The sequence below is a fragment of the Somniosus microcephalus genome, chromosome 23, assembly GCF_052327205.1.
Source record: "Somniosus microcephalus isolate GS21.2 chromosome 23, FLI_Smic_1.0, whole genome shotgun sequence".
NCBI classification, from domain to species: Eukaryota; Metazoa; Chordata; class Chondrichthyes; order Squaliformes; family Somniosidae; genus Somniosus; species Somniosus microcephalus.
The window spans coordinates 1,995,368-2,008,704 of NC_141009.1; the positions used below are offsets into that span (position 1 = coordinate 1,995,368).

The window sequence follows — 13,337 nt, forward strand, 5'->3', positions numbered from 1 at the left end:
TAGGCGCCCATTATTGAAAGGAGATTAAAGCCAGAGAGAGCGGACGGTGTGGATTCACCGGGATGGTGCCAGGGATGGGAGGCTATGAGGAGAGTTGAGATTCTGCGACTATTCCCACTGCAGCAGAGAAGGCCAAGAGCAGATATAATACAAGTTATTCACATTATGTGAAGGGCTGTGATAGGGCGAATGGGGAAAGACTATTCCCTCTGGTTGGGGTGTCTGTGAGGAGGGATCATCAATTTAAGATGGTCAGTGTGAGGAGAGAGGTTGGGAGAAGGAAGCACCTCCCTCAGACAGTCTGAATGGGACGAGGAGCCTGCCTTTATGGGGAAATGCTGGGGGCCAGTGTCCCATCCCGGGCCTAGACCTCCCTTACTGAGGGAGTGGGAGTGAGTGGAGAGGTTGTACTCTGACATTCCAGTCCTGTTGGTTAATGTTTAGTCGTTGATGGTCTTTCACATGCCAAGCCTCTAACTCTTTCCATTGTCGGACGTTTCTAACAGATCCTGGTTAACCACAGTCTAGACCATATTTTCTGTCTTATGAACAGTTAATGGCCTGAGCAGCTTTGCCAGGCTAAGGGGGCCAGTACTCAGTCGTGGGAGCTCAGTTCTGGTCGGGAATCATCCACCCCCCGCAACAATCCAACATTCCTAAATCCCTTTGTCAGCTCGTGACTCCACCACCATCTTCGTACACGTCACCATGACAACGGGCACTCACTGACAAAACCAAGGCATTAATCTACAGGCCTGGATCAGGTCTGTTCCTTGGGTTTTTGATGAGAGCCACAGTCCTGAGCAGTGAGTTGTTGGAGGCTCACACAGGTGAGCTGTGCGTGACCTGAGAGTTTTATCTCCACCCCTTCCCCATCCTTTTATTTTGTTCCTGAACTTTTTTTTTGAAAAATTCTTTGTCTCTCGCACACGAATATACACACAAATCCCAGGGCCGGCGGACTCGGAATTCAGACCAAGAACAACACAGGAACAGGAGCAGGCCATTCAGCCCCTCGAGTCTGTTACACAGGAACAGGAGGAGGCCATTCAGCCCCTCGAGTCTGTTACACAGGAACAGGAGGAGGCCATTCAGCCCCTCGAGTCTGTTACATAGGAACAGGAGGAGGCCATTCAGCCCCTCGAGTCTGTTACACAGGAACAGGAGGAGGCCATTCAGCCCCTCGAGCCTGTTACACAGGAACAGGAGGAGGCCATTCAGCCCCTCGAGCCTGTAACACAGGAACAGGAGGAGGCCATTCAGCCCCTCGAGCCTGTTACACAGGCACAGGAGGAGGCCATTCAGCCCCTCGAGCCTGTTCCGTTATTCAATTGGATCTTGGCTGATCTGTATCTTAATTCCATCTACCCACCTTGGTTCCGTAAACCTTGAGACCCTCGCCCAATAAATGTAGCCAAATTTGCTGATGATACAAAGATAGGTGGGAAAGCAAATTATGTGGAGGATGGAAAGAATCTCCAAAGCAATATAGACAGGCTAAGTGAGTGGGCAAAAATCTGGCAGATGGAGTATAATGTGGGAAAATGCGAGGTTATCCACTTTGGTAGGAAAAATAAAAAAGCAAATTATTATTTAAATGGAGAGAGATCACAGAATGCTGAGGTACAGAGGGGTCTGGGGGTCCTTGTACATGAATCACAAAAAGTTAGCATGCAGGTACAGCAAGTAATTAGGAAGGCAAATGGAATGTTGGCCTTTATTGAAAGGGGGATGGAGTATAAAAGTAGGGAAGTCCTGTTACAACTGTACAGGGCGCTGGTGAGACCACACCTGGAGTACTGCGTACAGTTTTGGTCTCCTTATTTAAGGAGGGATATATTTGCATTGGAGGCAGTTCAGAGAAGGTTCACGAGGTTGATTCCGGAGATGAAGGGGTTGTCTTATGAGGAAAGGTTGAGCAGGTTGGGCCTATACTCATTGGAGTTTAGAAGAATGAGAGGGGATCTTATTGAAACATAAGATTCTGCGGGGGCTCGACAGGGTAGATGCTGAGAGGATGTTTCCCCTCGTGGGGGAATCTAGAACTAGGGGGCATAATTTCCGAATAAGGGGTCACCCTTTTAAATCGGAGATGAGGAAGAATTTCTTCTCTCAGAGGGTTGGGAATCTTGGGAATTCTCTGCCCCAGAGAGCTGTGGAGGCGGGGTCAGTGAATATATTCAAGGCGGAGATAGACAGAGATTTGAGCTACAGGTGAGTCAAGGGTTATGGGGAGCGGGCAGGGAAGTGGAGTTGAGGCCAAGATCAGATCAGCCATGATCTTATTGAATGGCGGAGCAGGCTCGAGGGGCCGAATGGCCGACTCCTGCTCCTACGTCTTATGTTCTTATGAGAGAGAGGAGGGAGAGAGGGGGGGAAAGGGAGAGAGAGAGGGAGAGGGGGAGAGAGGGGGAGAGGGGGGAGAGAGAGGGGAGAGAGGGGGGAGAGAGAGAGCGAGGGGGGAGAGAGAGGAGGGAGAGAGTGGGGGAAAGGGAGAGAGGGGAGAGAGAGAGGGAGAGGGGGAGAGAGAGGGGAGAGAGGGGGGAGAGAGAGAGGGGAGAGGGAGAGCGAGGGGGGAGAGAGAGGAGGGAGAGAGTGGGGAGAGAGAGGGGTGGAGAGAGGGGGGAGGGGAGGGGTGGAGAGAGAGGAGGGAGAGAGAGAGAGGGGGAGAGAGGGGGGAGAGAGGGGAGAGAGAGAGGGGGAGAGAGAGAGAGAGAGAGAGGAGGGAGAGAGAGGAGGGAGAGAGAGGAGGGAGAGAGAGAGGGAGAGGGGGAAGAAAGGGGGAGAGAGAGAGAGGGGGGAGAGAGAGAGGAGCGAGAGAGAGAGAGGGAGAGGGGGGAGGGGAGGAGAGAGAGAGAGGGAGGGGGAGAGAGAGGAGGGAGGGGGAGAGTGAGTTGGGGGGGAGAGAGAGGGGGGGAGAGAGAGGGGGAGAGAGAGAGGGGGAGAGAGAGAGGGGGAGAGAGAGAGGGGGAGAGAGGGGGGGAAGAGTGAGTGGGGGGGGGAGAGAGAGAGGGGGGAGAGGGGGAGAGAGAGAGAGAGAGAGAGAGAGATAGAAGGGAGAAAGAGGAGGGAGGGGGGGGAGAGTGAGTGGGGGGCGGGGGTGGTGCTGGGATCCAGTGTCACAACATTGAAATAACTGGAAGCTCCACCAAGATCTGACGATGGGGTGAATGGGCTAATCTCCACAAGGAGGAGGAAAGCGTAGATGAGAGATTAATGGGACTGATCTTACCTGGACTCATAAGAACATAAGAACTAGGAGCAGGAGTCGACCATACGGCCCCTCGAACCTGCTCCGCCACACGGCCCCTCGAGCCTGCTCCGCCATTCAATAAGATCACGGCTGATCATCGACCTCAACTACACTTTCCCGCCTGATCTCCATATCCCTTGATTCCCCTAGAGTCCAAAAATCTATCGATCTCTGCCTTGAATATACTCAACGACTGAGCCTCCACAGCCCTCTGGGGTAGAGAATTCCAAAGGTTCACCACCCTCTGAGTGAAGAAATTTCTCCTCATCTCAGTCCTAAATGGCCGACCCCTTATTCTGAGACTGTGACCCCTGGTTCTAGACTCCCCAGCCAGGGGAAACATCCTCTCAGCATCGACCCTGTCAAGCCCTGTAAGAATTTTATACATTTCAATGAGATCACCTCTCATTCTTCTAAACTCCAGAGAATATAGGCCTAGTCTACTCAATCTCTCCTCACAGGACAATCCCCCCATCCCAGGAATCAGTCTAGTGAACCTTCGTTGCACCGCCTCCAAGGCAAGTATATCCTGAGGTAAGGAGAATAAAACTGTGCACAGTACTTCAAGTGTGGTCTCACCAAGGCCCTGTACAGTTGTAGTAAGACTTCCTTACTCTTATACTCCAACCCCCTTACAATAAAGGCCAACATACCATTTGACTTCCTAATTGCTTGCTGTACCTGCATGTTAACTTTCTGTGATATGTGTATAAGGACACCCAGGTGAGAGATACACGGGACTGGTCTTACCTGGGCACAGGTGAGAGATACACGGGACTGGTCTTACCTGGGCACAGGTGAGAGATACATGGGACTGGTCTTACCTGGGCACAGGTGAGAGATACACGGGACTGGTCTTACCTGGGTACAGGTGAGAGATACACGGGACTGGTCTTACCTGGGCACAGGTGAGAGATACACGGGACTGGTCTTACCTGGGCACAGGTGAGAGATACACGGGACTGGTCTTACCTGGGTACAGGTGAGAGATCAACGGGACTGGTCTTACCTGGGTACAGGTGAGAGATACACGGGACTGGTCTTACCTGGGTACAGGTGAGAGATACACGGGACTGGTCTTACCTGGGCACAGGTGAGAGATACACAGGACTGGTTTTACCTGGGCACAGGTGAAAGATTAACGGGACTGGTTTTACCTGGGCACAGGTGAGAGATACAAAGGACTGGTTTTACCTGGGTACAGGTGAGAGATACACGGGACTGGTCTTACCTGGGTACAGCTGAGAGATACACGGAACTGGTCTTACCTGGGCACAGGTGAGAGATATACAGGACTGGTTTTACCTGGGCACAGGTGAGAGATTAACGGGACTGGTCTTACCTGGGCACAGGTGAGAGATACACGGGACTGGTCTTACCTGGGTACAGGTGAGAGATACACGGGGCTGGTTTTACCTGGGCACAGGTGAGAGATACACGGGACTGGTTTTACCTGGGCACAGGTGAGAGATACACAGGACTGGTCTTACCTGGGCACAGGTGAGAGATACACAGGACTGGTTTTACCTGGGTACAGGTGAGAGGTCAACGGGACTGGTCTTACCTGGGTACAGCTGTTTGGTTGGTGCGCTGAGCTGGGCTGATTTTGTAACTGTGAAGGCAACATCTGCAGTACTGGTGGATTTTCTGCTGGAACACAGTCCTGTTGTTCTCCGAATTCCTTCAGGTAAAGCGTGAAGTTCTAGAATCTTCAGGATGTCTACTGGTTCCACTGTTGAAAGAAGAGATGGTGATTACAATCCAACTGCCAACAACCCGAGCTCTCCGGGAGCAGGTCCCTCCCTCCCCATCACTTCTTAAACAGGTTGACCAAGGTCGCTTCGGTTTTAGACGTGATTTACAAGACTCGCCTGGTCTCCTGATTTGCCAACAGACTGACAGTTTAAAGGGAACTTCTTGCATGCAAAGTCTTTTTAATAATTTGATTCAAAGATTTCCTTAACAGCTGAGGTGGTGGAAGCCAGAAATCAGAGAATCTCACAGCACAGGAGGAGGCCATTCGGCCCATCGTGCCTGTGCCGGCTCTTTGAACGAGCTCTCTAATTAATCCCACTCCCTCGCTCTTTCCCCACAGCCCGGCAAATATTTCTCCTTTTCAAGTATTTATCCAATTCCCTTTTGAAAGTTATTATTGAATCTGCTTCCACCGCCCTTTCAGGCAGCGCATTCCGGATCGCAACAACTCGCTGTAAAAACATTCTCCTCATCTCCCCTCTGGTTCTTTTCCCAATTACCTTAAATCTGTGACCTCTGGTTACCGGCCCTCCTGCCACTAGAAACAGTTTCTCCTTATTTACTCTATCAAAACCCCGTGTGATTTTGAACACCTCTATTAAATCTCCCCTTAACCTTCTCTGTTCTAAGGAGAACGACCCCAGCTTCTCCAGTCTCTCCACATAACTGAAGTCCCTCATCCCTGTAAAGAGGAAAAATCAACATCAAATCCTTTAATCGTCTTAAACACCTCGATTAGATCACTCCTTAAACTCCAGGGAATACAAGCCCAGTCTCTGCAATCTGTCCTCATAATTTAACCCTTTTAGCCCCGGTATCATTCTGGTGAATCTGCGCTGCCCCCCCTCTGAGGCCGAGATATCCTACATTACATAAGAACATAAGAAATAGGAGCAGGAGTCGGCCATTCGGCCCTTCGAGCCTGCTCCACCATTCAATGAGATCATTGCTGATCTTCTGCCTCAACTCCATTCACCGGCCCTATCGCCATATCCCTTGATGCCCTTACTAGTCAGAAATCTATCGACTTCTGTTTTGAAGATACCCAATGACTGAGCCTCCACAGCCCTCTGGGGTAGAGAATTCCAAAGATTCACCACCCTCTGTGTGAAGAAATTTCTTCTCATCTCAGTCCTGAATGGCCTACCCTTTATCCTGAGGCTGTGGCCCCTGGTTCTAGACTCCCCAGCCAAGGGAAACATTCTCCCAGCATCCACCCTATCAAGTCCTGTAATAACTTTGTATGCTTCAATGAGATCCCCTCTCATTCTTCTGAATTCAAGAGAATACAGGCCTCGTTTACTCAATCTGTTCTCATACGACAATCCCGCCATCCCAGGAATCAATCTCATGAACCTTTATTGCACTCCCTCTATGGCAAGTATATCCTTCCTTAGGTAAGGAGACCAAAATTGTACACAGTACTCCAGGTGTGGTCTCACCAAGGCCCTATATAATTGGAGTAAGACTTCTTTACTCCTGTACTCAAATCCTCTTGTAATGAAGGCCAGCATACCATTTGCCTTCCTAATGGCTTGCTGCACCTGCACATTCACTTTCAGTGACTCATATACAAGGACACCCAGGTCCCTTTGAGCATCTGCATTCCCCAATCTTTCACCATTTAGGAAATACTCTGTCTTTCTGTTCCTTCTACCAAAGTGGATAACTTCACATTTATCCACATTATATTCCATCTGCCATGTTCTCACCCACATCCTCTTCATAAATGACACTGCCACCTAGCTTTGTATCATCAGCAAATTTGGAAATGTTACATTTAGCCCCCTCAACTAGGCCTGTATTCTCTTGAATTCAGGAGAATGACAGGGGATCTCACTGAAGCATACAAAATTGGTTAACAGACAGAAAACAACAGTGACCACACTTCAAAAGTACTTAATTGGCTGTAAAGCGCTTTGGGACGTCCTGAGGTGGTGAAAGGCGCTATACAAATGCAAGTCTGTCTTTCTTTATTTCTTTCTATATATCCTTCCTGAGGGGCGGGGCCCTGAACTGAACCCAGTTACTCCGGGTGGGGTCTAACCAGGGCTTCATATAAACTGCAAGATAACTCCCTCCCCTTTGTATTGCAGCCCCTTGGCTCACACTGCATTCACCTTTTTAATGATTTGGTCTGAGGGGGGCGTCCTTGATGGAATGATCAGACACGGACCCTGATGGAGTGGGACTGATTGTTCAACAGTGATTTCTCAGGCCAGTAACATGTTTGAAACCCTCAACCCCAAGTTCTCTTTACAGCTGTGCTTCTGATTACAGAGGTGCTTATCTTCCAGCCAATCTGAGATCAAGGAGTTCACAGAGAAAAGGAACAAACCTGAACCCTTTCAAATATAGCTCACAAATCAGGATTGAAGTCACTACAAATAAACCGCAACATAGTAAATATGTGAATAGTAATGATTCACTCCCGTCTGGTACTGTACGGCCCGTGTGAGTCTCAGTGTCAGCTCCTGTACATGTACAGTACACAGCGGGTAAAAGGGAACAATTCACTCCCATCTGGTACTGTACGGCCTGTGTGTGTCTCAGTGTCAGCTCCTGTACATGTACAATGCACAGCGGGTAAAAGGGAGCGATTCACTATAATCTGGTACTGTACGGCCCGTGTGTGTCTCAGTGTCAGCTCCTATACATGTCCAGTACACACAGCGGGTAAAAGGGAACGATTCACTCCTGTCTGGTACTGTACGGCCTGTGTGCATCTCAGTGTTGGCTCCTGTACATGTACAGTGCACAGCGGGTAAAAGGGAACGATTCACTCCCGTCTGGTACTGTACGGCCTGTGTGTGTCTCAGTGTCAGCTCCTGTACAGGTACAGTACACACAGCAGATAAAAGGGAACAATTCACTCCCGTCTGGTACTGTACGGTGTGTGTGTGTCTCAGTGTCAGCTCCTGTACATGTACAGTACACACAGCGGGTAAAAGGGAACAATTCACTCCCGTCTGGTACTGTACGGCCTGTGTGTGTCTCAGTGTCAGCTCCTGTACATGTACAGCACACACAGCGGGTAAAAGGGAATGATTCACTCCCGTCTGGTACTGTACGGCCCGTGTGTGTCTCAGTGTCAGCTCCTGTACATGTACAATGCACAGCGGGTAAAAGGGAACGATTCACTCCTGTCTGGTACTGTATGGCCCGTGTGTGTCTCAGTGTCAGCTCCTGTATATGTACAGTGCACAGCGGGTAAAAGGGAACGATTCACTCCCGTCTGGTACTGTGCGGCCTGTGTGTGTCTCAGTGTCAGCTCCTGTACATGTACAGTACACACAGCGGGTAAAAGGGAACGATTCACTCCCATCTGGTACTGTACGGTCTGTGTGTGTCTCAGTGTCAGCTCCTGTACATGTACAGTACACACAGCAGGTAAAAGGGGACGAGTCACTCCCGTCTGGTACTGTGCGGCCTGTGTGTGTCTCAGTGTCAGCTCCTGTACATGTACAGTACACACAGCGGGTAAAAGGGAACGATTCACTCCCGTCTGGTACTGTGCGGCCTGTGTGTGTCTCAGTGTCAGCTCCTGTACATGTACAGCACACACAGCAGGTAAAAGGGGACGAGTCACTCCCGTCTGGTACTGTGCGGCCTGTGTGTGTCTCAGTGTCAGCTCCTGTACATGTACAATACACACAGCAGGTAAAAGGGGACGAGTCACTCCCGTCTGGTACTGTGCGGCCTGTGTGTGTCTCAGTGTCAGCTCCTGTACATGTACAGTACACACAGTGGGTAAAAGGGAACGATTCACTCCCGTCTGGTACTGTACGGTCTGTGTGTGTCTCAGTGTCAGCTCCTGTACATGTACAGTACACACAGTGGGTAAAGGGAACAATTCACTCCCGTCTGGTACTGTGCGGCCTGTGTGTGTCTCAGTGTCAGCTCCTGTACATGTACAGTACACACAGCGGGTAAAGGGAACAATTCACTCCCGTCTGGTACTGTACGGTCTGTGTGTGTCTCAGTGTCAGCTCCTGTACATGTACAGTACACACAGTGGGTAAAAGGGAACGATTCACTCCTGTCTGGTACTGTGCGGCCTGTGTGTGTCTCAGTGTCAGCTCCTGTACATGTACAGTACACACAGCGGGTAAAAGGGAACGATTCACTCCCGTCTGGTACTGTACGGTCTGTGTGTGTCTCAGTGTCAGCTCCTGTACAGGTACAGTGCACAGCGGGTAAAAGGGAACGATTCACTCCCGTCTGGTACTGTGCGGCCTGTGTGTGTCTCAGTGTCAGCTCCTGTACATGTACAGTACACACAGCGGGTAAAAGGGGACGAGTCACTCCTGTCTGGTACTGTACAGCCCGTGTGTGTCTCAGTGTCAGCTCCTGTACAGGTACAGTACACACAGCAGGTAAAAGGGAACAATTCACTCCCGTCTGGTACTGTGCGGCCTGTGTGTGTCTCAGTGTCGCCTCCTGTACATGTCTCCGACATCGCGCCTTGCCCCACCCCCAGGTCTCGCTACCTGCTCAACACCTGTCTGCGAGCTGCAGGCTGCTTCCGTGAATCAGAGCAATTACACTCCCCCAGTGACTTTGAAAATAGAACAAACAGGTTGAAGCGAGCAGGTGCTCGGTGTCTGTTTCAATGGGGCTGCCCTCTCTGCCAGACGACTGGTGCTGAGTCAGACGGCTCTGTCAGTCACTCGCTTGGTGGCTGCGAAGCACGGCGGCTCCCAGTGCTGCCCTGCTCCTTTCTTCCAGTTGGGTCAGCCACTCCTGGCCCAGAACTCGCTGCCAGGGGTTCGATCCCACATTCACCATATCACATTGCTCAACTGTTGGGGCTGAGCGCGTTTCAAAGACAGCACAGTGTGTTCAGGTGAACATAATGATCAGAGAGTGCTGGAGTCACGTCCATTTCAGGCATTTAAAACTTTCCTTTAAGACGCTCCTTAGAACCAAGCTTTGGGTCACCTGCGCTAACATCTCCTGATGTGGCGCGGTGTCCTGTTCTGTCCGATATCGCTCCTCTGAAGCACCTTGGGGCGTTTTAAGACATTAAAGGCGCTATATAAATGTAAGTTGTTGTTGATTAAAAAGTTGCGACAAAACATTTGAACAGGATTTCTTTACCAATTCCCGCAGAATTGGTGTGGCTATTTATTCATCTCACTGCTCAGCTCATACCAAACATTCATTTCACACGTGGAACATTTCCTCACCCCCGCCAGACCGCTCCTCCCACAGCTCGAGACAGCGTATCACAATCTTAGACATCACTGAGAGTCAGTGCCTGTGGAACCCGTACCCCAGTGAGAGTCAGTGTCTGTGGAACCTGTACCCCAGTGAGAGTCAGTGTCTGTGGAACCCGTACCCTAGTGAGAGTCAGTGTCTGTGGAACCCGTACCCCAGTGAGAGTCAGTGTCTGTGGAACCCGTACCCCAGTGAGAGTCAGTGTCTGTGGAACCCGTACCCCAGTGAGAGTCAGTGTCTGTGGAACGCATACCCCAGTGAGAGTCATTGTGCGTGGAACCCGTACCCCAGTGAGAGTCAGTGTCTGTGGAACCCGTACCCCAGTGAGAGTCAGTCTCTGTGGAACCCGTACCCCAGTGAGAGTCAGTGTCTGTGGAACCCGTACCCCAGTGAGAGTCAGTGTCTGTGGAACCCGTACCCCAGTGACAGTCAGTGTCTGTGGAATCCGTACCCCAGTGAGAGTCAGTTTCTGTGGAACCTGTACCCCAGTGAGAGTCAGTGTCTGTGGAACCCGTGCCCCAGTGAGATTCAGTGTCTGTGGAACTCATACCCCAGTGAGAGTCAGTGTCTGTGGAACCCGTACCCCAGTGAGAGTCAGTGTCTGTGGAACCCGTACCCCAGTGAGAGTCCGTGTCTGTGGAACGCGTACCCAGTGAGAGTCAGTGTCTGTGGAACCCGTACCCCAGTGAGAGTCAGTGTGTGTGGAACCCGTACCCCAGTGAGTGTCAGTGTCTGTGGAACCCGTACCCCAGTGAGAGTCAGTGTCTGTGTAACCCGTACCCCAGTGAGAGTCAGTGTCTGTGGAACCCGTACCCCAGTGAGAGTCAGTGTCTGTGGAACCCGTACCCCAGCGAGAGTCAGTGTCTGTGGAACCTGTACCCCAGTGAGAGTCAGTGTCTGTGGAACCCGTACCCCAGTGAGAGTCAGTGTCTGTGGAAACCGTACCCCAGTGAGAGTCAGTGTCTGTGTAACCCGTACCCCAGTGAGAGTCAGTGTCTGTGGAACCCGTGCCCCAGCGAGAGTCAGTGTCTGTGGAACCTGTACCCCAGTGAGAGTCAGTGTCTGTGGAACCCGTACCCCAGTGAGAGTCAGTGTCTGTGGAACCCGTACCCCAGTGAGAGTCAGTGCCTGTGGAACCCGTACCCCAGTGAGAGTCAGTGTCTGTGGAACCCGTACCCCAGTTAGAGTCAGTGTGTGTGGAACCCGTACCCCAGTGAGAGTCAGTGTCTGTGGAACCTGCACCCCAGTGAGAGTCAGTGTCTGTGGAACCCGTACCCCAGTGAGGGTCAGTGTCTGTAGAACCCGTACCCCAGTGAGAGTCAGTGTCTGTGGAACCGTACCCCAGTGAGAGTCAGTGTCTGTGGAACCCGTACCCAGTGGGAGTCAGTGTGTGTGGAACCCGTACCCCAGTGAGAGTCAGTGTCTGTGGAACCCCTACCCCAGTGAGAGTCAGTGTGTGTGGAACCCGTACCCCAGTGAGAGTCAGTGACTGTGGAACCCGTACCCCAGTGAGAGTCAGTGTCTGTAGAACCCGTACCCCAGTGAGAGTCAGTGTCTGTGGAACCTGCACCCCAGTGAGAGTCAGTGTCTGTGGAACCCGTACCCCAGTGAGAGTCAGTGTCTGTGGAACCCGTACCCCAGTGAGAGTCAGTGTCTGTGGAACCCGTACCCCAGTGAGAGTCAGTGTCTGTGGAACCCGTACCCCAGTGAGAGTCACTGCCTGTGGAACCTGCACCCCAGTGAGAGTCAGTGTCTGTGGAACCCGTACCCCAGTGAGAGTCAGTGTCAGTGGAACCCGTACCCCAGTGAGGGTCTGTGGCCTAGAAATTCAGTATAGCCACGTTTGGGGCGCTACAGCCAGGCGGCCGCTAAAGTTTGCGCCCGGCGCAACTTCGCGCCACCTTCGCCGATATTCAGTGGCATCGCCCCAAGAGGTTGCTGCTGCGCTAAAGCAGGCGATGCACGACTATCATTAGGCGCTAAGCCGGCGATCCGGGGCGCTAACACCGAGGACGGGCGCAGTGCAGGTGTGGCGAGTTGCTCAATGAAGGCAGACACGCTGGCACCGGTCAGCTCTTAAAGGGGAAGGGTCGACTTGTTTGGCTGCCATGCCCTGCACACTGCAGCCCTGAAGCAAGGCCTGGCCATTGCTGGTTCATCAGTTCTACGCCCTCAACCATGGGGAAGCCCGCTATTCTTCCAAATCCGATTGCACGCTCTTGCTGCTTGTCCAGGGTCATGGGGAAGGAGATGTACTGATGTCTCCTTCTGAAAAGGGCATTGTTCACCTGGCAGATGCAGCAATGTACCGCGAACTGGGAGATGTTGGCAATGTCCCCAGTAGCGGATTGGAAGGAGCCAGTGGCATCGAAGTTGAGAGCCACCGTCACCTTCACTGCCACTGACAGAGACGTCCTGCTCCTCAGCTGTGGCTGCAGATCTCTGCGAAGCAGGTGGCAGATCTCAGTGACCACCTCCCTTCTGAATCGCATCCTCCGAACACACTGCTCCTCAGACATGTTCAGATATGAGAACTGCTGGCGGTATACCCTGGGTGGGTAAGGCCTCCTGTGCCGACGCCTGTTGGCCAATCTCCGTCTGGCCATGACTGGCACTCTCTCACGGCGTCTCTGATCCCTTTGAATGCAATGCAGAAAGCCAACGTTTCCACCCATTGCAGCCCCCATTATATGTGGCGACTCAAGGCTATGGCACTGAAAGTGAAATCCAAGTGCAAAGCTCTGGCCTGAAGCCACAAGTACCTGTGCAAGCGCTGAGTCAAAGCAGAAAGCTCTCTGCCTTTGTCTCTCTCCAAATATCTCTCTCTCACACAGAGGGATTGGCACGAAATGGCTGCCACTTACACTGCAAGAGGAGTCCCCTTTAAATAGCGCCCCCCGCGCCCCGCAGCGACTGGGAACCGTTCCCCTCTACCAGTCGCTGGGGGCGCCAGGCGCAAAGAAGGGCGGCGCCACTGAATTTCCGGTTCGGGGCGCACAAAGGGCGTTGCAGGATGAAATGACGTCAGGATCTGCGCGCACAGCTGAGCGCGCGCAAAGGCTTTGCGCCGCCGCTAAATCTTTACTGAAGTTGGGGAGAGGCGCAGATC

The 13,337-nt window shown here is 52.0% G+C and overlaps 1 protein-coding gene across 1 annotated transcript in view; it reads right to left on the bottom strand.

Annotated features, from left to right (window-relative positions):
• Positions 1–13,337, bottom strand: part of LOC147101530 (collagen alpha-1(V) chain-like) — a 484,676-nt gene that overhangs the window by 351,190 nt on the left and 120,149 nt on the right. The window contains exon 2 of the mRNA XM_085965124.1: positions 4,818–4,985. Within this exon, the coding sequence (XP_085821250.1) occupies positions 4,818–4,985 (168 nt within the window). The remainder of the gene's footprint in view (positions 1–4,817; positions 4,986–13,337) is intronic.